The sequence below is a fragment of the Panthera leo genome, chromosome D1 (genome assembly GCF_018350215.1).
Source record: "Panthera leo isolate Ple1 chromosome D1, P.leo_Ple1_pat1.1, whole genome shotgun sequence".
NCBI classification, from domain to species: Eukaryota; Metazoa; Chordata; class Mammalia; order Carnivora; family Felidae; genus Panthera; species Panthera leo.
Window position 1 is genome coordinate 96810499 of NC_056688.1, and position 21797 is coordinate 96832295.

The window sequence follows — 21797 nt, forward strand, 5'->3', positions numbered from 1 at the left end:
CTCTATCACCCCGAGTTGGAATGAATGATTTATTTTTTCTTTCCCAGCACATTGTAAATCCCGGTGGAAGACTAAACATGCCCTTGATGATGTTTATTCCTGCAGATGAGGTCCAGCTGGGGAGGTGAGCCTTGCTGAGCCTGAAGGGAAGAGGCCTTTTAAAAGCAAGGGCCCATCCTTCCCCTCACTCTCCAGGCCCCCCGGGCAGGTGGGAAGGACGAGCCACCGGGCCCCCCCTGAAGAGGTCTCCGGGGATGCCATTGGTTCTTCCTGCCCCAAGTTCTCAGCAGCCACTGTCCCCAGGGGAGCGACAGGGGAGGCTGGGAGCCTTGGGCAAGACACGTGGCCTCTCAGGCCCTGGGTTACGGCATCTGTAAATCGAGGGGAAGCCTGCTGGGCCCCCACTCCCAGGGCTGAAGCTAGCACACGCTGCAACACGTGTATAAAATAGGGTGGGGGCCAAGGCCTCAAGTCCACAACCTAACTGCCTGGGTGGCGATGCCTGCTGTGAGGCCCCCTGGCAAGTGACTCCGCCCACCTCTCTGTGCCGCACGCGCCTCGCGCGCCTCGCAGGTCAACCAGCGGTAACCGTGCGTGTCCACCCCCCCTTATCTGCAATCCTAAAACCCAAGAACCACTTTGAAAGGCAAAAAATGCCATTTGCAGCTCATTTGGTGGCAAAACCAAACCTAAGCAGAAGCAAGGCTATTTGTGGCCTCTGTTTACCCCCATTTAGGAGTCCCTCGGGAATTATGAATGGGAGGGACCGCGGGGTGTGGCACAAACCCCAGTCCCTTTCTAAAAGTGGAACCTCCCTCGGTGCCAGGGCACGCTGGTGGCCCTTGGGGCCACCTCAGAGCGCTCTGCTGAGGGTGAAGACTGTCGCCGCGTGGGAAGGGCATAGCGTCGTGCCCGCCCAGGGCGGACATCTGCTGGCTCCGTGGCAAGGGTCTACCGCGATTGTCACCATCATTAACTTCACTGATGCTTAGTAAGGGCTCAGTAAATGGCAGCCGTACCTGTTGCCATTGGTGGAACCTGAGTATTAGCAAGAGCTGTGGGCACCGGGATTTGGGAGTGAAGATTCCCTCTGGCTGTTTCCTCATCTGACTCTTTATCCAGCCTATTTAGTGGACACAGCCCAGGTCTGGGCTCCAGAGGCCCTGTGTTCTGGGGTGGGCTCGGATGATTTACCCGGCCTCTCTGAGTCTCAGCTGTGGTCTGGGGCCATTCCCAGCTCTGACACTCTGGGATCCTGACTTGTTCTCTGCAGGCAGTGGAGAGTGGGAGAGGGTCAGGAGGAAGCACGTGAACATACTGTTTGCCAGGATGTCGGGCACTGGCCTTGGCATGCTTAAGGAGGCCATACTGCTGATCCGCCCACAACCCGCACGGGGGAGGCCACCGGGGCTTCGGTGGGTTCCACCGGGGGCTTGAACAGAAGGCCTAGGGGCTGAGGGCTTGCGTGGGCTGGGTGGGAGCTGCGGGGTAGAGGTGGTGACAGTGGCCGGGCCACACTGCTGGATGCTCCCCCGGGAGGCTGGTCAGGAGAACTGTGATGCCCTTCCCCCACCTCCTCTTTCCCACCTAGGAAGCTCAGAAGAGCCAGTGTGCCCACACCCTAACGTACAGGTGGTAAGACGGGTTCCTTGAGGACAATGCAGTTCTGTGAGATGCCTGCTCACTGTGCTGGAAACTTCCTGGTCCACCGGCCTGGATTTCTACCAGCCTTGGGTGTGGGCAGCTGGAGCCAGGACAGAGAGAGGTGGCCTTTCCCTTCCCCCTTGGGAAAGGGAAGAAGGCGTCCAAGCTGCCCTTCTGGAAGGGAATCATGGAGAGAGTGGGATGGAGACTGGCGTACCTGTCAGGTGCTGGGGCCTGTGTGGTTCCATGGCAGTGGAGGGCAGTGCCTGACTCAGACTCTGCCCGAAGGAACTACGGGAGCCTGGGGAGTTCTGGGCTAGCTGCTTGTGTAGACTGTGGCTGGCTTTCAGGAAAGACGTAGGCGGTGGGGACTAGGAATAAACAGGCTTCCCCCTCTGAGTTCACCATTGCAAAGGGCCCGCGTTTCCTATCGGGATCCCAGGATGATGCCTCAGATCTGCTGTATCTGCATGCCTTTTTGTTTTTTCATTTTCTTTCGTTTTTATTTTTGAGAGAGAGAGAGAGAGAGGTAGACACAGAATCCAAAGCAGGCTCCAGGCTCTGAGCTCTCTGCACAGAGCCCGATGCGGGCCTCGAGCTCAAGGAACATGAGATCGTGATCTGAGCCGAAGTCGGATGCTCAACCGACTGAGCCACCCAGGCGCCCCTGTATCTTCATTCTGTCAAAGCCCTTGGTAATGTATCCTGTGAGAACCCCAGGAGAGGACAGGAAGACGTGGGTCCATTACATTGCATGGCCGGGGTGGGGGGGGGGGCACCCTGTTCCTAGGGGGCAATTGACTGCATTAAAGAGCGTGGAGAGAGGTCTGGACACCATCCCAAGGAGTGGTCAGAGGATCCAGAGAGGAGGGGGTAAAGGGAGACACAGTCTGGACTTGAGTATCTGAATGGTTTGTCCTGGGAGAGAGTGATTTGATTTGTTCCCGTATGCTCCCATCTGGGACTTGGGAGGAAGGGGGAACATGAGAACTAACAGGAATGGGTAGAAGTCATTTGAGCTCAACTTAAAGTGCATTGCTTGTATCAAAAGCCTCCCTGCTCCTGCGATGTGCTATTCTGTGAAGTACTGAGTTCCCCATCACAGGGAGCATTTAAGCAGAACCTGGACAAGTGTAGGAAGGACTGTTACATTTGGATGACGTGCGGGACTCCAAGGTCTCTTCTCATTCTACCTTTCTGTGAAAAGCCACTGCAAGGTGAAATAAAAGCCCAGCATTGTGGTAACAGGGAGTGCTGTGGTTGAGATCTCAGGCTTCTGGGGCTGCATGTATCAAGGTTACAGTTGTGTCTCTGCTGCTCGCTCACTGCGTGACCTTGGGAAGTTGTTCTGACTCTCTGGCCTGTTTTCTGGGAAATGGGGAAGGTGGTAGTATTGGGCGGGACCGGGGCTGGCCTCTTGGGTGTGTGACACAGGGTCCTACACTTACAAGAGTCCATGCTTGGTTTATACTCTGATGGCTGTGTTGAAATTCTTAATCATTTTTCTTTAAAAAAAAAAAATTTTTTTTTAACGTTTATTTCTTGAGACAGAGCATGAACGGGGGAGGGTCAGAGAGAGAGAGGGAGACACAGAATCGTTTTGAAACAGGCTCCAGGCTCCGAGCTATCGGCACAGAGCCCGACGCCGGGCTCGAACTCACGGACCACGAGATCATGACCTGAGCCGAAGTCGGACGCTCAACCGACTGAGCCACCCAGGCGCCCCAAAATTCTTACTCATTTTGAAGCAAGGGGCCCCGCATTTTCGTTTTGCACTGGGCTCTGATTACACGGCCGGTCCTGGGCAGGACCCTTCATCACACAGATAGTGCCACAACCCAAACTGGCCGGAGCTGGCCGGAGGCTTGGCTGGATCCCAGGACTCTGTCCCTCTCCATCCCTCGCTCCTGTTCTCCTCCATTGGCTCCCTTCTCAGGCAGGCCGTCCCCTGGAGAGCCTGAGGTGGCCGTCAGCAACATAGGCCCTCATTCCGCCAGACTCGTGGAAAGAGAAGGTCCCCCCGGGTAACGAGCCCGTTCTTGAACCACTCACTCTACTCAGGGTGTGGAAAGCGCCAAGTGGCTGCTTGGGACTTGCCCGCGTCAGCGGGGGGAGGGACAGAGCTTCCCACCCCCGTGGACGTATTGAGGGGTGGTTACCCCTGAGGAAAGCAAGTACCGTTTCGAGAAGGGAGAATCCAGTGCAGAGCGGACAAGTTGCGGAGGCAGGGGTGCGGTGAGATAGTGGGCATCTTCCCGCTCCCCCTCCCTGTTCCTTCGCGTCCCAGGAGAACTACCTGGTTGCCAAGGTGACCTCCCTGAGCTCCCAACATGGCTTCCTGGGCCTCAGGATCCCCAGACATCCGCTCTGGGCTGAACCAGCCCCACGCCCTGGCCCCTATGGCCCTGGCCCCTATGGCCCGGCTATGTCCTTCAGCTACCTTCTGGGCTGCAGGACGGTGTGGTGTTTCCATGGAAACCACCCAGCCTCGAAGGAAACCACCCAGCTTCCATCACTTTCTCATTTCAGGGGGACTGAAATAGGGAAGTCCGGGCTGCTGTGGCAACCACGCTGGGGAATAAATAGAGTCTAGGTCGCTTGGGCGGGCAGGTGGGACAGCCGTGGGAGAGGCAGCCCGCCATGCAAATGCCTCTGGGGAACCCCCTGCTTGCCGTGCCTTGGGGATCCTCTGCCCACTGGGGAGAAGAGGTGGAGAACAGACGGTCAGGGCCCAAAGGCCCGAGACCCGCAGGCAGCCGGCCCCAGCTGTGTGACAGGGGCTGGCCACTCAGCTTCTCTGGGCCCTCCTTGACACGGCCCTGACCTACTGCAAGGTCTGGCCATGCGTTTTAAGTGCTGGCAGGGCTTAATGGGTGAACACTTAGGCCGGGAATCAGACAAGTCTGGGTCTAAATCCCAGCTCTTCATGTGTTGACTGCGTGAGCCCGGCCAAGTTATTTAATCTTTCTGGGCCTCGCCTTGCGCATCTCTGAAAACGAGGGACCGGTCTGCCCTGAGGCTTAAAATGAATCAGTGCCCTCAAAGTGCTTAGCACGGTGCTGGTGCAGATCACCCACTTGATAAAAGCTAGCCACTGTTGTTGTGATTAATACCAACAGGAAAGCTTTACAAATCGTGAAGCTCGCGGGGGTGGGGGTGGGGGGGGAGTAAAACAGAAAGTACCATGCTGGGAGTTGTGTCAAGAGGGAGAGGGGCAGGGAGCCCTCCTGGGGAGGGGGCTAGTCTCCCAGGGTTAGTGGGGGGGGGGGCGGGGGGGGAGGGCTAGTGTCCCAGGGTTGTAAGGGGGGGTGCAGAGAGCCATCCTGGGGAGGGGGCTAGTGTCTCAGGGTTAGTGAGGGGGGGCAGAGAGCCGTCCTGGGGAGGGGCTAGTGTCCTAGGGTTAGTGAGGGGGGGCAGAGAGCCATCCTGGGGAGGGGCTAGGGTCCCAGGGTTGCGGGGGGGGTGGGCAGAGATCTGTCCTGGGGAGGAGGCTAGTCTCCCAGGGTTGTAGGGGGGGTGGGCAGGAAACAGGGAGCCAGGGCTGTGGGTCCATCCGGAGGATGTGGGTTCTCTGAGCGCTATGTGAGAGCCGCCTGTGGGGTTCTCGCGGAAACCCACTCACTGCACTATGAGCTTGGCTCTGAAAACCCCTGCCTGGAAGTACCTGTCCCATATCCTAATCCTTTCCCCAGAACCCAGGGGCAGGTTTGCGGCTGTCCCCTTGGCCCCCTGGCCCCTCGCCCTGGGGTTCTGTGGTGACAGCAGGAGGCTGTGACCAGCCTCTTCATGCTGATGTGCCAGGAAGGCCCCAGAACAAAGTCCACAGGAGGGCCAGGCGGGGCCAGGCTGGGGCTGGCTCTTGCCCCCTCCCCCCCCCCCCCCACTCCTACCTGGAGCCTGGGGCCCTCCCTGTTCTCAGTTCTCAAAGCCGGTTTCGGGTTTGCCTCCCTTTGCACAGCTGACTTGTTCCTCAAAAGCTGCCACATTGCGAGCCTCTGTTTGGAGCTCTGCTGAAGGGCCTTTGGGGTTGAACCGTTTGTCCCCTGCACCCCTTCTCTGCCTTCTCTGCGAACCGCCATTTTCTTGGTGGGGTTCAGGTGCCTCGCTCCGTCACCGAGGGACCCCGAATTCCCAAGCACGGAGGGGGATCAGGACGGTCAGGATCTGGATTTTGTGGGGCCTTGGCAGGCATGAAGATTAGTTACTTGGGAGAGTGTGAGTACCAGCCTTGTGTGAGGCGTGTCACAGAGTACACACCCATTCGCTATTCAGGCACACCACTCCTACTCCGGCCAGGCTTCAGCAGGTACAGCCCTTGCTCCCATGGAGCTGACATCCCAGTGAAGGGGAGAGATAATAAATCCTGAAAACAAATGAGCACGGGAAGACAGCACTAGGAAGGAAAACACAGTCTGCCTGCCCTTGCAGGTCGAGGAGGGCCTGGGAGGGGTGGGGGGAGGGGATAGAGAAGGGATGTGTTCTATAGGGTGATCTAGGAACACCTTTCTGAAGAGGTGGCATTGAAGCAGAGCCCTGGAGGAGGTGGAGGAGTGAGCCTTGTCAATATTTGGGAGAAGGGGAAAAACAGCTGGTGGGAATAATAAGTGCAAAGGCCCTGGGGCAGGAGTGCGCCTGGCAGGAAGACAGCAAGGAGACCTGTGTAATCTAAGCAGAAGCAGCCAGAGCAGAGGAAAGGGGGTTTGGGAGGAGCAGGGGCCAAAAAACGTAGGGCCTTGTGGGCCACTGAGGGGATGATGCTGGAGTTCTCCCCGAGAGGGACAGGGGGCCACTGGAGGGTTTGCAGCAGTGACATGGAAAGATGCACATTTAAAGGGTCCTGCAGCCAATGACTGCTGAATAGAGCATAGGGCGGGAGTGGCTGGCCCTGACCGCTCCGGGCTTAGTGTGGCGGCCAGCAGGCGGCTGGCACCCTGGAAGTACCAGGAAAGTAGTTGGAATGGACAGTGAAATGCCTTCAAGCCAAGAGCATGTCCCTAGAGTTGGGGTGGGTGAGGAGAGAGGCCTTCTGAGTAGATGTGACCACAGGTGGCGCACGGGTTTCAGGAAATCTGCCCTTGATCTTGTTCTCCGCTCTGCAGCTAAAGGAGGAGATGGGCAACGTCGTGACCAAGCTCATTCAGAACTACAAGGATGGTCACGAGGACAGGCTGCAGGAGGCCTGGGACTACGTGCAGGCTCAGGTGAGGCGGGGGTGGCAGGGACAGGGAGGCGTGAGGGTCCCGGCCTGTGTGGGTCTGGGTCTGGGTGTCCGTGTCCCTGACAGAACGTGCCAGTGACCGTGTCTGTGCATGCGTATCTGTTGGGGCCAAGGGGGCCCCTGAGTCGTCCCCTTCCCTGGCGCCCCAGCCACCACAGTCCCTCGCTCAGGGGGCCCAGGGTCCTGGGGGCTGCCCGAGGCTCGCAGCGCTCCGGTCTGGGGTCACGAAGAAGGCCGTCGTGTCACGCCAGGCTGGGGAGTGTCGGGAGTCCGTCCTGGGGGCTGAGGAACCGTGTGCCAAGGCTGATATGCTCACACGAGTCTGAGTGGAGGCTACCTCTGGGAGGGTATTGACAGGACAGGTGCCGTGGGAACCTTCTGGGGTGAGAGGAAGGTTCTATCCAAATCCTGATGCAACTGGCAGTTAATGCCAGTATGTGTGTGTGAACATCAAGCTGTTTGTGCCAGTGTTTGTGTATTCTGCCTCAGTTACAGTGAGAGAGATGGACTGACTGAATGAATGAATGGCTGAGTGAATGAATGAATGGCTGAATGAATGAATGGCTGGATGAATGAATGAATGGCTGGATGAATGAATGAATGGCTGATGAATGAATGGCTGAATGAATGAATAAATGGCTGAATGAATGAATGAATGGCTGAATGAATGAATGAATGAATGGCTGAATGAATGAATGAATGAGTGAGTGAGTGACTTGCATTCTGTGTTCCCAGCCTGCCCTGGTGGTGAACCATTCACCACACCCACAAATGGACCCCAGTGATGGTGAGGATCAGATGGGGCGAGTTCAGGGCGTGGGGGGGGCTGTGTCAGCTGGAAGGCTCGGTGCGCGCAGGAAGATGTTTTCGTCACATGCTCTGTGTGACCCGCCATTGCTGAGATTAGAAGGAGGCTGCTGTCCCAAGATGAGCACGTACACCTTCAAGGAGTCTGGGGGAGAGCTGGGTCCCTCGAGGGATGGCGTGCACCCTACCGTGGGAGGTAGCTGACTGGTTGGGGGGTTCCCGAGGCAGACAAGGCCTCCAGATCATTCTGTCAGACGCTGCTTGGAACTGGGGCTAAGAAAGCTGACTGAGTCAGGCTCCCGGGGGCTGGAATACCAACTGTGACACTTCCTGAGCCTCAGTTTCCTCGTCTGTAAAATGGGGCTGTTGATCCATGCCCGCGTGAGATGTTTCTGAAGCCCACGGCCCTTACGCACCACGTGAGTGGGGAGGTTTTATTGTTCCTGCACAACCACTGAGACGTGGGCCAGTGGTGGCTGGAGACAGATCCTGGCACCAGTCAGGGTAGGAGGCTCTGCCTGGGGTGGTGGAAGGGCCCAGGAGACCTGTCTGCTTTTGCTGAGCATGTGAGGGCCTGGGGGTGCCCCTCAGAGGCGTCAGCCTCCCTGCCAGAGGAGGCAGCCAAGTACCGGAGCAGATGAAGCTGGGAGGAACTGCTGCCTGCAGCCCGGGGAGCTGAGCGTGCTTGGCTCGCCCCCTGCTGGCCACCGGGCTGCTCGTCAGGCACCTGCCACCCTGAGATGGGAGGGAAGCAGGCGAGGGGCACAGACCACACGCCTAAGCCACAAAGACCACAAAGTTGAGCCGCTGGTCAGTGGCAGAGCTGGGATTTGAACCCCGTAGCCCGACTCTAGACGCCCCCCCACCCCCCGCTCTTCAACTATGTGCCGTTCACCTTTCTTGTGTCCTATACGACTACGTTCTGTCTTTCAACTTGAACGTCCCTCCTGTTCTCCTTTATTATTTTTACTGCTCCCAATTTATTTTTCCTCCTGTTTTAATATTTATGGTATGTGTTTCCTGAAAGCCCCTTTAAATTCCCCGTGGCTCACAGAAGCCAAAGTGAAACCTGAACTCTGATCCTGGCGATTTGGGCAGGACCGGGGGGGTGGGGGGGGCGGTACCTGAAAGCGGCAGATCCGAGCCTCCGTCCTGGGAGACCCCACCCTGGCCAGGAGGGCGGCCTGCCTGAGGGCCGTGGCCACAAGCGGCTGGTCTCCCCGGCAGGTGAAGTGCTGCGGCTGGGTCAGCTTCTACAACTGGACGGACAACGCTGAGCTCATGAACCACACCAGTGTCACCTACCCCTGTTCCTGTGAGGACCAGGAGGGGGATGACAGCTTCCCTGTGAAGACGGGCTTCTGCGAGGCCCCTGATGGCAACAGGACTGAGAGCGGGAACAACCCTGAGCTCTGGCCCGTGTACCGTGAGGTGCGTGCAAGGTGGAGCTGGGGCTGGGCCTGGGGCACTCGTGGGTTCGGGCACAGGCCAGTCAGGCTTGCCTGGGCTACTCCTTCCTGCCTTCCCTCCTTCCTTCCTTCTTCCCTCCCTCCCTTCCTCCCTCCCTCCCTCCCTCCTTTCCTCCTTTCTTCGTCCCTCTCTCCCTCCTTTCCTCCTCCCTCCTTCCCTCCCTCCCACCTAACCTTCTTCTTTCCTTCTCTTTTCCTCCTAACCTTCCTCCCTTCCTCCCTTCCCTTCCCTCCCCTCCCTCCTTTCCTCCTTCCTTCCTCCCTCTCTCCTTTCCTCCTTCTTTCCTTCCTCCCTCTCTCCCTCCTTTCCTCCTCCCTCCCTTCTTCCCTCCCTCCCTCTTCCTCCTTCCCTCCCTCCCACCTAACCTTCTTCTTTCCTTCTCCTTTCCTCCTAACCTTCCTCCCTTCCTCCCTTCCCTTCCCTTCCTTCTTCCCTCTTCCCTTCCCTTCCTCCCTCCCTTCTTTTCTCCCTTCCTTCCTTCCTCCTCCCTCCCTCCTTCCCCCCTTCCTTCCCTTAGCTGTTCCTGCCCTTGATTCATCTGTTTGCTTGTCATTTGTACCTGCCTCTACATATTTGTTAATTTATCCATTCAAGGAGCATACTCCCCTCTCTGCAGGCCCTCTGCGCTGGGGGCGGGCCCTCCTGGTGATTGGGCATGGAGAGGTGAGCATGGGAGAGGAGAGCTGGGCATGGGTGACATGGCTGTGTTCTCCCCTTGCAGGGCTGCATGAAGAAGGTGCAGGTGTGGCTGCAGGAGAACATGGGCATCATCCTAGGCGTGTGTGTGGGCGTGGCTGTCACTGAGGTCGGAATCCTTTCCCCCCCCCCCTCCCCCCCCCCCCAGCCATATCCCATTGTCCTTGCCCTGCTGAGGCCCCCTGGAGGCTGAGGCCCATCAGCTTCTAGAGGCCCTGCAGCAGGCCTGGCCTGACCACTGCCCCTCCCCGGGCCCCTCTGCCGCTGGAATCACAGGCTGGGCATGAGGCTTTAGTTGTGGGTCTGCTTAATCCTGCGCAAACCCCGTGACCCTCGCTGACCCGGACAGTGAGATGCCGCTCCGGGGGCCTGGGTGGCCCTGCCTCCCTCTGACTCTTGCCCTCTCCCCCAACAGCTCCTGGGGATGCTCCTGTCCATCTGCCTGTGCCGGCACATCCATTCCGAAGACTACAGCAAGGTCCCCAAGTACTGAGGCAGCTGCCGCCCCCACCTCCCTGCCCGTCCCCCAGCCTCATGGCTTCTCGGGGTCTCCCTGGCTCTCCTCCAGGCTCACCTCCCACCTCCCTCCCCCACACCCATCCTGTGCCGGCTGGAAGCAGGGGGCTTTCTGGGGCCTGGACCCCTCTCCCTACCTTTTTGCCTCCAGACTTGAGCCCCGGGTGCTCTGTGGATCCTCTGCTTACCTACAGGGTTCTCTTAGCAATCCAGAGAAAACGCTCCCCGCAGCGTCCCTGCACAGGTGGACTGGGTTTCTACCTGCCTTGGGAGCTGTATATATTGGATGGCAAAGTGTATTGAAAATTGAGGGTCGGGGTGGGGGTGGGGGGTGGATAAGGCACCTGGGCTGTCAGGGGATGCCCACTACGTGGGTAAACTTTTTTTCCACGATAACGCTTCTGTCTTTGGTTTTCACATTTTCATTGAAGGCAGTGGGAGAGGGCGGGCTTCGCCTGACCGTAGGAGCAGCAACCCTTCCCCGGGCGGCCCCAGCCCCGCCCTGGCAGCTCAGCTCAGCCTAGGCCCTGCCGTGAGCTGGCAGAAGAGCCCCCTAGACAAGGGAGTCTGGACTGGCCCCGGGCTGCTTAGGGAATCCGAAGGGCGAACCCTTGGGGCATGACACAGAGCTGACCCTGCATTCGCCAGGATCCCGCGCTATCCAGGGATGGGGGGAAGGATGCTTTCCCCCGGGAGAAGCTAGGCTGGCCTGTCGTCTGCCCCCTAGGGAATGGGTGGGTGAGGCTGTGCCTTGTGAGGGGGTGGGGAGAGGCTCTGTGCATAGCTCTGTAAAACATGTTCGAGGTTTGACAACTAACTATTAAAGAGGATTTGTAACAATCCAGTTTGCTGCGTGGAGATACGGTTTCTGAGGTCTGAGGTCGGGAGGACCAACAGAGAAGAGGCCGGCGGCCCCTGAAGCGGGGCCCCAAGGGCCGTGGCTGGGAGGTGTTTCCGCTGGGCCCACCAGGTGGCGCTGCTGTCCCAGCCAAGGAGCCCGGCGGAGCCCGAAGTTGTTCTTCTTCCATGGCTACTTCCAGGCACCCCATCAGCCCCGGGCTGGTGAGCCTTTCATACCAGCGGGAGCACTGGTGAAAATGCAGATTCCAGGGCCCCGGGGGTTCTGATGCAGCAGATCTGGGTTGGAAAAGAATCTGCATTTTTAGCAGCCCGCCAGTGATTCCTGATTCATGAGGCCCTGATAAGATGTAGCCACAGATGCTCCCCAAAGGGGGGGGGGGGGGCAGGCCAGACAGCCTTGTCTCCAGCCGGGAGGTAGGAGCACACACTTTAGGGACAGTGTGTCTGTTGACCTGAACCTAATTAATTTCTTGCAAAAGACTTTCTGTGGCTGCTCCACAGGCTCAAGCCCGCGGAAGGCACGGGGACAGCCCCAGGGGCCGAGGAACCCTGCAGCTCCATGGAGGCCGCTCTCCGCTGCAGTCAGAGGCTCTCCCTGGAGCTCTTACAGTGTGCGGAGGTCTGAGCGCTCTGAGTGAAGCCATTCCAGCTTATTTATGACCTGCTTCATTCCACGGGGAAGTACGGGTAATAAAATATAAAACATAACAGGGAAAATACAAAATTATGAGGAAATAGAGGCATGGGTGAGATAAGTGCTGCTGAGTTGCCCCACCTGGTGGTGGCACATTTGTGCTGTGCACCTCACGTGTTCTCCATGGCTGTACTCAGAGCAGACATCACTAGTCGATCGCCATTCTCATCGCCTTAGCCCAGATGCCAAGGCCATGCTCAAAGCAAATGTTACTCATTGCAGCCTCGGAATCCTTCCCTAGTCGGTACTATCCATAAATCAAGTTGGCATGCAAAATGAAAGCAGTTGCCGTCTTTGAGCTCTGGTTGTTTGGTTGAGCCATATCTAATTTTGCCTCCGAGCTTCCTGGTGGTCAAAGCAAAAAGGGAAACTCTGTCAGCTTTATAGCTCTCATTTCCCAAGGTTTCCTTAGCTTAGCTACTAGGAAGAGTGTGGCTGGCTGGAATCTAGAATTCAAGACCACCCTCAAACACACAGACTTTGATATCCCTTCGTGACTGGAGCAAAAAGGATAAGTGAGCCTACCGGGCCCGACCTTACGCTGGTTATTGGCAGCAAGAACAGAAGCTGTGCGTCTGTCAAGGAGTAGACAGGAAGACCCAGTGAATGCATGCAAAGCAATTGGGTGACCATTTCACATAGTAATCGGTGCTTAAATAGCTTGTGCCCTGTCCTGGCCTCCCTGACATAGGTTAGCGGATTTACTCACTATAATCCTATGAGGGGCCTATCCCTCATTCTCCCCAGTTTACGGATCAGGATGATGAACAAGTGATCAAATGATTTCAACATCCTGCTGTCGCCGACAGGAGCCAGAGTCACACCCCGGCCCTCTGGTGGCACGGTCCACAGGCTGAGGTAGATCCGGGAGCTGTCCCACACCGGCTGTCTGCCCGCTCTGGCCCATGGAGGGACCCACATGCCACCCCTGGCCTGATGATGGCCTCCTAGGGGAAGAGAGGCTGAGTCCCCACCTGTGGGTCGGATAAGGAGACTCGGAGCCATGTGGGGTGGGGACGCAGTCGGATTCAGCTCAGAGGTGCCTCGGTGCCCACTCAACAGTCCCACATCCCCAGGTCTCAGGGAGGGCTTCTCTGAGGAGGGGCTTGGGCCGTGGGAAGAGCAGTCCCGTGTTCCAGCGGAGGCTCTGGTGCTTTGCGGCCACATGACCCCTGGCAAACCCGTTCACCCCTGGGGACCTCCCTTTCCCCATCTGAACGCTGGGATGGAGACAGGGTCGTGCGAGGCTCAGGTGAAGGGATGTAGAGGCCTCAGCAAGGTGCCTGGTTCCCTGGGAGCCCCGAACCAGAGTGAGTTAGCGGCCATGGTGCCTGTCTCACAGCATTGCCGGCTGAGCAGACTTTCCGGTCTCTGGCCCGGTCCGCGGCAGTAGGCGTCAAGGGGGTCCTACAGGGGGTGAGGGTCTGCAGGAGGTGGGGAGCGAGGAGCACGGGGTCCTAGGGGGCAACATAGAGTCTAGGCCACCGGATGGAGCCACTTTCCTGCCCTTCAGGGATGCCCATGTGGGGAACTCCGGGCATGAGACCCGGGGAGTAGAGGCCGCGGAGGGGGTTAAGAGTCCCAAACCAGGTCTCTGCCCCCGTGATCTCTCAGGGTTCCATCAGGCCCCTGGAGACAATACCCGGGGTGGGGCCAGCAATCAGAAGAACGCAGAGAAACTGGGGGCCCGTTTCTTCCCCCATTTGTGTCTCCCCTCCTCACCCCCTTTAGGCCAGGGTAGTGGGGAGAATGGGATGCTGGGATGGCCCAGGAAGCCAAGTCCGCCCAAAGAGCAGCAGCGGATGTCAGCTGGCCAAGAACAGAGCACCAAGATGTGGGTGACCCCGGTGCCTGGGTGTTTGGGGCTGAGGCTGGGAGTTTTGTGGGGGGTGCAGGGGAGACACAAGAGAGGTCCGAGGTAAGCACTCTCCCAGGCCGTCTCCTGACCCCCAGCCTAAATGGAACCAGCTGAGGGGTGTCGGCTGCAGGTGCCCTCTCTGGCCTTGGTTGCCTCCCTCTTGGGTGGGCAGAGTGCAGGGGAAGCTGGAAGATTCTGTCTGGCCTATTCTCCAGGGCCCTGTCATCCTAATGGGCCCTCACAACCTCACCCTTAGGGAGGGTACAGGGAGCCTCTCAGGATGGCTCTTCAGAAATTCCTTGTCATCGGGGGCCCGGGACCTGGGTTTGGGTCTAGCTGAACCTCTGTCTGTGTGACCCTGGGTCACATAAAGCAGGGGTGAGCTCAAAATTGTGTCTGCAAAATAAGGCTGAGACGATGTCAGAAGTTACCAAGAGGGTGGGCTGAACCCCCAGCCTGCTTCCTCCGGAGGCTTGTCCCTGTGCCAGGGCCAGGACTGGAACCGCACAGATGGGACTCTAAGATGTCCCCCTGCCTCCACTGCCTCCCAGGTTCCTGGACACGCCCCCAGGCTGGGATGTGTTGTCAGAGCTTGGCCTAACTTCTGTGACGCCTGGGCTGGGCGCTGTGAGCACCGAGCCTGTGGGGCCCTCACTCCCACCTCCTGGGGAGGGCCCAGGTTCCACTGCCCTCCTTACCAACACCCCAGCCCCACCCCCCGGGCTCATGACGTTCCTTCCGGAGGGAGGGAGCACAGTCCGGCTTCTCTCATTCCTGGGTGTGGAAGCCAGACTTGAACTGGAATAAGGTCCCGTGCAGACTGGCAGGCAGTCCGGAGGCGATTGTTGTCAACCGGGAGAGAAGAATGGCAATTTTGCAGTAACTGCCATGGCACACACACACACACACACACAGGCCCCACCACCCCTGAAGGCTCGGTCCATTCTCATCTGTGAGGGAACCTGGAGCCTGTCCTCAGACTAAGCTGTGGGTGGCCAGTGTTGGGCAGGCAGAAAAGGCCAAACGTCTGCCAGCCTGGAATGTTCCGGACCGGCCCTGGCAGACCCCAAACCTGCCTGTTCCCTAGCAGAGCCTTCTCCAGCCCCCTCCCTGGGGTCTTACAAGTGAACAGGTTTCCCAGGCTGAGGAGGGACATGGTGCAGGAGGCTAATGTCACCAATGACCCTGGAGTGTCCCGTCACCGGGGCCCCTCCCAAAGGACTGCCGCCGCATCCTTCCCCTGCAGGGGGACGGGGACCCAACTTGCCGCACCGCCTCGGGGCAAATTATCTGGCTGCTCTCTGGCGGTTTTGGGCTAAGCTTCCTTTGTTCATTGGTTGTCCATTTACGTATCCATTCCTTCGTTCGTTCGTTCATTCTATGAATACTTAAGTGGGCACCTATAGGCCAGGCACTGTTCGAGGCTCTTGAGGACACAGCAGTGAAGAAAATCCGCGACCGCATGGCACCTGCATTCCGGTGAAAACAAGGGCTCTGGCACACTCACCTGGACACCCCCTCCCACCCCCAGACACGTGTGCACACGCCGCCCCGCTGACACCACAGTCCTTGCAGAATGTTGCCGTGGGATCCCGGGGGGCCCCTCCAAGGCCTCTGGCATCCTGTGGAAGGAAGCAGAATAATGAACAGCCAGCGGACAAACAGGAAAGCGTGCGGAAGCACTCCTACTCGGCCCCCTTCCCCCCTGCAGCCACACGCCACAGGAATCGGACCCCCTGGCAGCCCCCTCCCGATGGAAACAAGTCAAACCAAGGCAGCTCCCGCGCTCAGGAGCCACGGCCGCAAACCTCTCCCTCTGCTGGGACACGGAGGCTATAATCCCAAACTCCCGGTGTTAACATTGGGAGTTGCGTGAGGCAACAGACACAACGAGCTGGTTCCAATGCAGCCTCTCCCCCTGCCTGGTCCTCCGCTTCAGTGGGAGCCCCCATCCGCCGGCGGGATGGACAGGAACAGGCCAGCCGAGAACTCGGGTGCCTCCAGGGCAGGAGCTGTGGACGGGTCCGAGAGGCTGGGAGGGGCCAGGAAGGGATCTGTGCCCAGTCCCCGCCCCGTGGGGTGGGGTCCCCTTGCTTCCGGGGAAGGTGCAGCAAGCAGGTAGGAGGAACTCTGAGCTGTGAGCACCCCCACCCCCACCCCCGGCACCTGCTTTGGGCTGGGGGAGGGCAGTCCGGACAGAAGCCAGTCCCTCCCCGCCCACTATGTCACCTCACATGCCTCAAGTAGGCCCCCTGGGAGCAGGAAAGGGCTTCCTGCGGGATGCTGGGGGTGTGGAGTGGCAGAAACAGTGGGGGGCTGGAGTGCAGAGGGGCTGGAGGGGAGGGACGGATGGAAGGTGGGGTCTAGAGAGGCCCCAGCAGCCTCTTGGGGGGCTGTGGGGGGGTGGGGGGTGCTGGTGGCAGCTGACAGAAGTGAAGAGGTGTAGCCTCTGCCCCTGCAGCACGCACATGGCTGAGCCCAGCTTGGGACTGGCCAGGGTGACAGCGACCCTGTGTTCCCAGCAGCCAGTCCTCTTGGTGCTGCTTTATGGAGGACGCCGGGCCTTGGGGCCGGGAGGTATCCTGTGTCCGGTAGGATGGGAGGAGAGAGGCCTTTCCTCCGAGGGGCCGGCTCCACACCTGAGGGGGGAGGGAGTGCAGGCGTGAGAAGGATGCTGTGAACAGGACCCCAGCCCGAGGTGGAGCCTGGAGGAAGAGCTCTGCAGGGGGAGGCGTGCCCTGGGCAGCAAAGGGGCGGGCAGGGCAGCTGGAGGAGAGAGGGCGGGAGGCAGGGTCCAGGGAGATGCACCTTCCCCGGGCCTGCTGGCCTCCTGCCCAGACAGCAGCAGCGACAATCTCAGCAGCCACCTTGTACATAGTGCTGATGTCCAACCCCCCCACCACCACCCCCTCAGCCAGCACGGCAGACACGAGTGCTCCCCCCACCCCCTGTCGGTTGTGGAAACCGAGACTTGGAAAAGCTACATTGTGTGCCGCAGGCTGCCCCTCTGCACGAATCTGGGAGGAGTCATTCACACTGTAGTCTAAATAAGTGGTTTCCCCTAGTGTTGGCTTGCTAGAAAACCGCCCGTGACTGCCGTGTGTCTCTGGTCACGCAAGTGGGGATGCTGGGATTGGTCCCTGGAGCTTGTGGCTCAGCGTCCAGTGCCTTCTCCACTGGGGATGCCAATGGGCATAAAGACCCCCCCCCCCACCAACCCGTTTCAGAAAAGGAGCTGAGGAGGTGGTCCCTTTTCGAAGAGGCTCAGCTCAATGAAATCTGACGTTCCAGCCACAATCTGTGCAGTAACGGTCGGGCACCCACTGAATGCCAGGCACTGGGGAGCGAATCAGGGCGCAGCCAGGTGACCGAAGTCCCTGTGTCACAGAGCTTGCAGTCTAGAGACGGGGCACAGGCAAGAAACACAAGCCAGAAGATGGGCCCCGTGTCGGGGACAGATGATCAGGACTGTCTCTGCCCATCAGTACGTGCACAGAAGCTGGCGGAAGAAGCCTGTCCCCGGACCGGCTGGCGTCACCTGATGTCCTCGTTGCCTGGGGTTACGTGGGGACGGCCACTCCACCAGGAGGCTGGCCGGCCCGGAGTTCAGGAGGAGGCACAGGAGCCAATCAAAATGTGGATATAAATGTCACGGCCTCCCGGGGGTTCCACGTGGGCAGGGAAACCTTTCCCAGGCAGCCGAGGGAAACTATCTGGAGCTTGGGATGGTCGACCGCCTCGTCGGGAGAGTTTGAGTTTGCTTGGGGGACGGCTGGGGCTGCCCTGTGGGGAAGGGTGTCCAGGTGCGCTGGGGGTACATCCTGCCTCTGAGGACGGAGGGGGTGCAGGTCATTAGGTCCCCACGACCCCACGTGTGGCATGCGTGCGGCGGGCCCTGTTTGGACTCTGGTCTCCATCCCCTGAGGGTAAAGGAGTTTGAAGGTGGTAACCTGCTTCTGAGGCTAAAAATGGAGCGGTGAAGCCATCTGGGAGAGCCACGGACCTTGCTGCTGGTGTCACAGGGCAGAGAGGGCAGCCGAGGGGGGATCACTGCACTGAGAATCCAGAGACCCAGTTCTGACCCCAGTGGCGGGCAGAAATGATCACTCTGTCCCCCTTCTTGTACAAACGCCCCCCGCAACGTGACCGTGCAGCCAGAACTTCCCCGGACCCTGCCGTGAGATCCTGCCGTGGCCAATAGGAGACGGGGAGCGGCCAGGGGGCCAATTCTGAGCCCAAGCCTCGAGAGGTTTCGTAAACCTCTCCCTTTCTCAAAACTCTCCCTTTCTCCCACTCTCTCCCTTTCTCAAAACTCTGCCACCGCACGTGAAGGAGCCCGGGTTAGCTTGCCGGGGGCTGAGGGCAGGTGGCCTCGTCACCTCTTTACCCCACTTGGCAGCCAACCGGCCCTCGCAGGGCCACCCAGCCCACCCACGGCCAGCCACAGATGCAAGAGGAGGCCCGAAGGACCACCCAGCCGCGCCCAACCTACGTTTTTGACAGGCAGCGCGTCAGGAGGTAAACAAACGGTGGTCACTTTCCGCCCCTAAATCTGGGGGCAGTTATTACAATATTACAATAGCTGGCTGATACGGTGATGACCTCAGAGGATAACGATGACGGCTACCATTTGCAGAGGGCTTGCTGTCCGCCAGGCCCAGCTCCCAGCCCTGGATGGAGATCACCTCCTGGGATCCTCCCATTGGCTCCCACACTTGGTACTTCGATCCCCACTTTACAGACAAGAAAACAGAGGGGTGGAGAAGGCCCTCGTCCGTGCCCACCTGAACAGTGAGAGGCAGGGGCGGGATTGAAACCTAAGTCCAGACTCGGCTCTGAATCACCTTCTCAGACGAGCCTCAATGTCACGGCAAGCCAGCGGCGCTGAGAGGGAGTAATGTATTCTGCACACAGGGGCTGACGTCACTTAGAATGTTCTCAGCCTTCCGTCCCCCAAGAATCATGCCGCGTCTCGCCCGGCTCTTCTCTCACCCCCAGCCGATGCCTCTAATCCCAGTGCGCTTTTAGAAAGAAAGACAAAAGCACAGATGTTGGGATCATCTGTCTTTCTTTTCTACTCTACCTCCTATTTAATCAGCAAATATTTATTGAGGGCCTGTCACGAGCCCATTTCCATCATGTTCTTTCCTTCGTGACATTTCCCGGACGCTCGCTGGGTGCCAGGCCCTCACTCAGCACATAGAGTCCTTACAGACGGCACCGCGGTAGTTAGGGCCACCCCCCACTTTACAGACGGGAAAACTGAGGTTGCAGAGAAGTGAAGTGGCCACCCAGAGGCCACCGAACTGGTAAGTGGCCAGGACGGGATCCCATTCCAGGTCTGGCCGAATTCAGGCCAAGCCTCTTCTTTTTCTATCGCCATAGCTGTGGCTTTTGAAGAAGGGGTTTTGGAATTTCCCCTGGGCTCTGTGTATGGCAGGCAGGCGGCTGGGAGGCTGGGAGGAGAAAGGGTAGTGGGGTATTAGAAACTGTGCCCTGACTCCCGGAGCTGGCCGGCTCCCTGCACGACGTCCGGGCCCTGGGAGCTGCCGGCGGGGGGGGGTGCGCATCAGGCCCGTCAGGAGGTGGCGTTGCCGGGGCTGGAGAGATAACCTCAGCCTCCATCCTGCTCCCCTTGTGTCTGGCCCACAAGTCCCGGGCAACCTTCCCCGCCACCCGCCTGCCCCGCCCCTCTGCTTTGCTGCTGGACCGAAGCCACCTGCCGGCCCCGGGTGCTGGGCACAGTGCCCTTCCCCTCCCGGCTGACCTATTTACAAATGGGGTATTCAGGGACAGTCTGAGCCGTCTCTGCCTTCCAGGGTGATCCCTGGGGTAGGCACTTAGCCATCGGCCTCCCAAGTTTCTCAGAGCCCAGCTCCTACAGAGGCTGCCTCCTCCAGGCTGTCCCCACCCAGGTGTCCCGGTTGATCAGAATCCAGCTACAAAGAGTCTTCTTGTGGCCCAGGAACTTCAGCAGATGTGTGTGTGTGTGTGTGTGGGAGCAGGAGACGTATAGACGTGAGAGGCTAGGAGGCTGGACGGTCTTCTAGGCAATGGGGGAATCTTATCCCACAACCGCGCCTGACTGCCCTCCCCTGGGGCGACTTGGGTGCTGGAAAGACCCCTGCGCTGGGGACCCCCATCGGCTGAGAAACCTTCGACAGGTCACCTGAGACAAGTCTACCTCTCTGGACCTCCATCTCCTCGTCAAATCAGAGAACGCTGAGAGCCACTTACCACACAGACACGAAGTAGCCCGGGTTGAGCGAGGGCTCCCGCTTTGCACACGTTATCTCAGCTGTTCCCCCCCAACAACGCTAAGGCCTAAGAGTTCTCAGCTTCATCCCCATTTTGCGGATGAGAAAACCGAGGGGGCTCAGAGCAGTTAAGTAGCTTGCCCAGGGTCACACAGCTGGTGAGTGGATGGCCAGAGGGTGTTTGAACTCAGCCACCCTGACTCCCAGCCCCGGGGGCTCGGCCTCATGGCTGCTGGCCTCCCTTCTCCGGGGAGGGAGCCTTTACAAATGCCTCGACGTCCTGCCAGGACACCGGCTGCGGGTCGGGTCCTGCTTCCACACCTGCTTGCCTGATGTGAAGCGCGTTGCCAGCCCCAAACTCCCTTCATGCCCTGCGCTCCTCTGCTGTGCTAACCTGCTCACACAGGAGTCCTGCTCCTCCGGCCTCTGTTCTCCTGGCTCCCCACCGTCTTCTCCCCAGACTCTGGGTTCCTCGGGGCAGAGAGAGCTTCTGGCTCGTTCCTCACCCTGCCCCAGCTTGAGCACATAAAGGACATTTAAGACATATTTACTGGGGCGCCTGGGTGGCTCAGTCGGTTGAGCGCCTGACTTCAGGTCATGATCTCGCGGTTTTGTGGGTTCGAGTCCCGCGTCGGGCTCTATGCTGACAGCTCCGAGCCTGGAGCCTGCTTTGGATTCTGTATCTCCTTCTCTCTCTGCCCTTCCCCCTGCTTGTGCTCTCTCTCTCTCTCTCTCTCTCTCTCAAAAATAAATAAACATTAAAAAAAAAAATTAACTCAGGCAACGGTGAGTGCCCCATATCTGCCTAACAACCACTTAAGCCTTCTCTTATCTAAATTCCTGGGCCCCACCCTTGGAGATTCTCATTCCTTGATTGTGAGGGGCTCTGGGAACCTGTGCTTTTAACAAGCACCTCTGACTCACAGATGCAGGCATTTTGAGAAATGCTGGCTTAGGACAAAGCTCAGAGAGATCCACAGAAGAGGGAGGGGCAGATACACCATTAACATGGCCCAGAGGCTTGGGGCCAGGGTGCCCTCCTGAGAGAATGGGCAAAGGAGACAAACCTGGTGGGCTTCCTGAAGGAGGCAGCGCTGGGGCCAACCTTGAGGACTGGGAATGAAGACACGGGGGCCAGGGGCGTCCAGCTCCTTTACCACAATGACCACATCCAGAAGACAGAGGGAGGTGGCAGTAACCCCCCTGCGGGCCAAGTCCAGGGCTCCATGAATCGGGTTGTCCCAGGGGAGCATAGGAATGTGATGTCCTGTCTGTCCTGTTTGGGAGGGAATGGGGTCAGGGCAGCACTTTCTAAAGGAATCCCAGTCGGGAAAAAGCCTCAGGCCTATGACTAGGCCAACTGGCCTCACCTGGAGGAGGTTCCCCTGGTTCTGGGAGGGCTGGGGGCGAGGGGGTTCGTGGTTGACATTCCCCGTTTCTGTCATGGCCCATCTAGAGCCGCAGAGCAGTCATTAAGGCTAGAATTGGTTGCAGGATGTGCTCAGTGAATGCGTAGAGGAGTTCCAAGGTGTCCACATAGACGTCAGCACCGTGGTCCAGGGATCCGGGTCTCTAGGACCCACCGACAGCCTTCTGAGAGCTCCAGGCAAGACAGGACCGCTCGTATCTTTAAGGTTTAGCTGTCTGGGGAGACAGGAAGGAGGCACCTGCAGGAGACAGAGAGCCTTGACAGCCAAGGGTTTCATGGAAATGGGCAACGTCCACCAGGCCATGGGGGACAGAGGGCAGGGGCACAGCGTGTGCTGGGGTGTGAGA

General features: G+C 58.8%; 1 protein-coding gene across 3 annotated transcripts in view; it reads left to right on the top strand.

Annotated features, from left to right (window-relative positions):
- The window catches only part of CD82 (CD82 molecule), a 50878-nt gene extending 39683 nt beyond the window's left edge, over positions 1-11195 (top strand). For all 3 annotated transcript variants that reach the window (XM_042904263.1, XM_042904262.1, XM_042904264.1), the window contains 4 exons: positions 6744-6845; positions 8897-9100; positions 9861-9944; positions 10251-11195. In XM_042904263.1, the coding sequence (XP_042760197.1) occupies positions 6744-6845; positions 8897-9100; positions 9861-9944; positions 10251-10328 (468 nt within the window). In that variant the 3' untranslated portion in view covers positions 10329-11195. The remainder of the gene's footprint in view (positions 1-6743; positions 6846-8896; positions 9101-9860; positions 9945-10250) is intronic.
- Positions 11196-21797: the final 10602 nt, after the last annotated feature.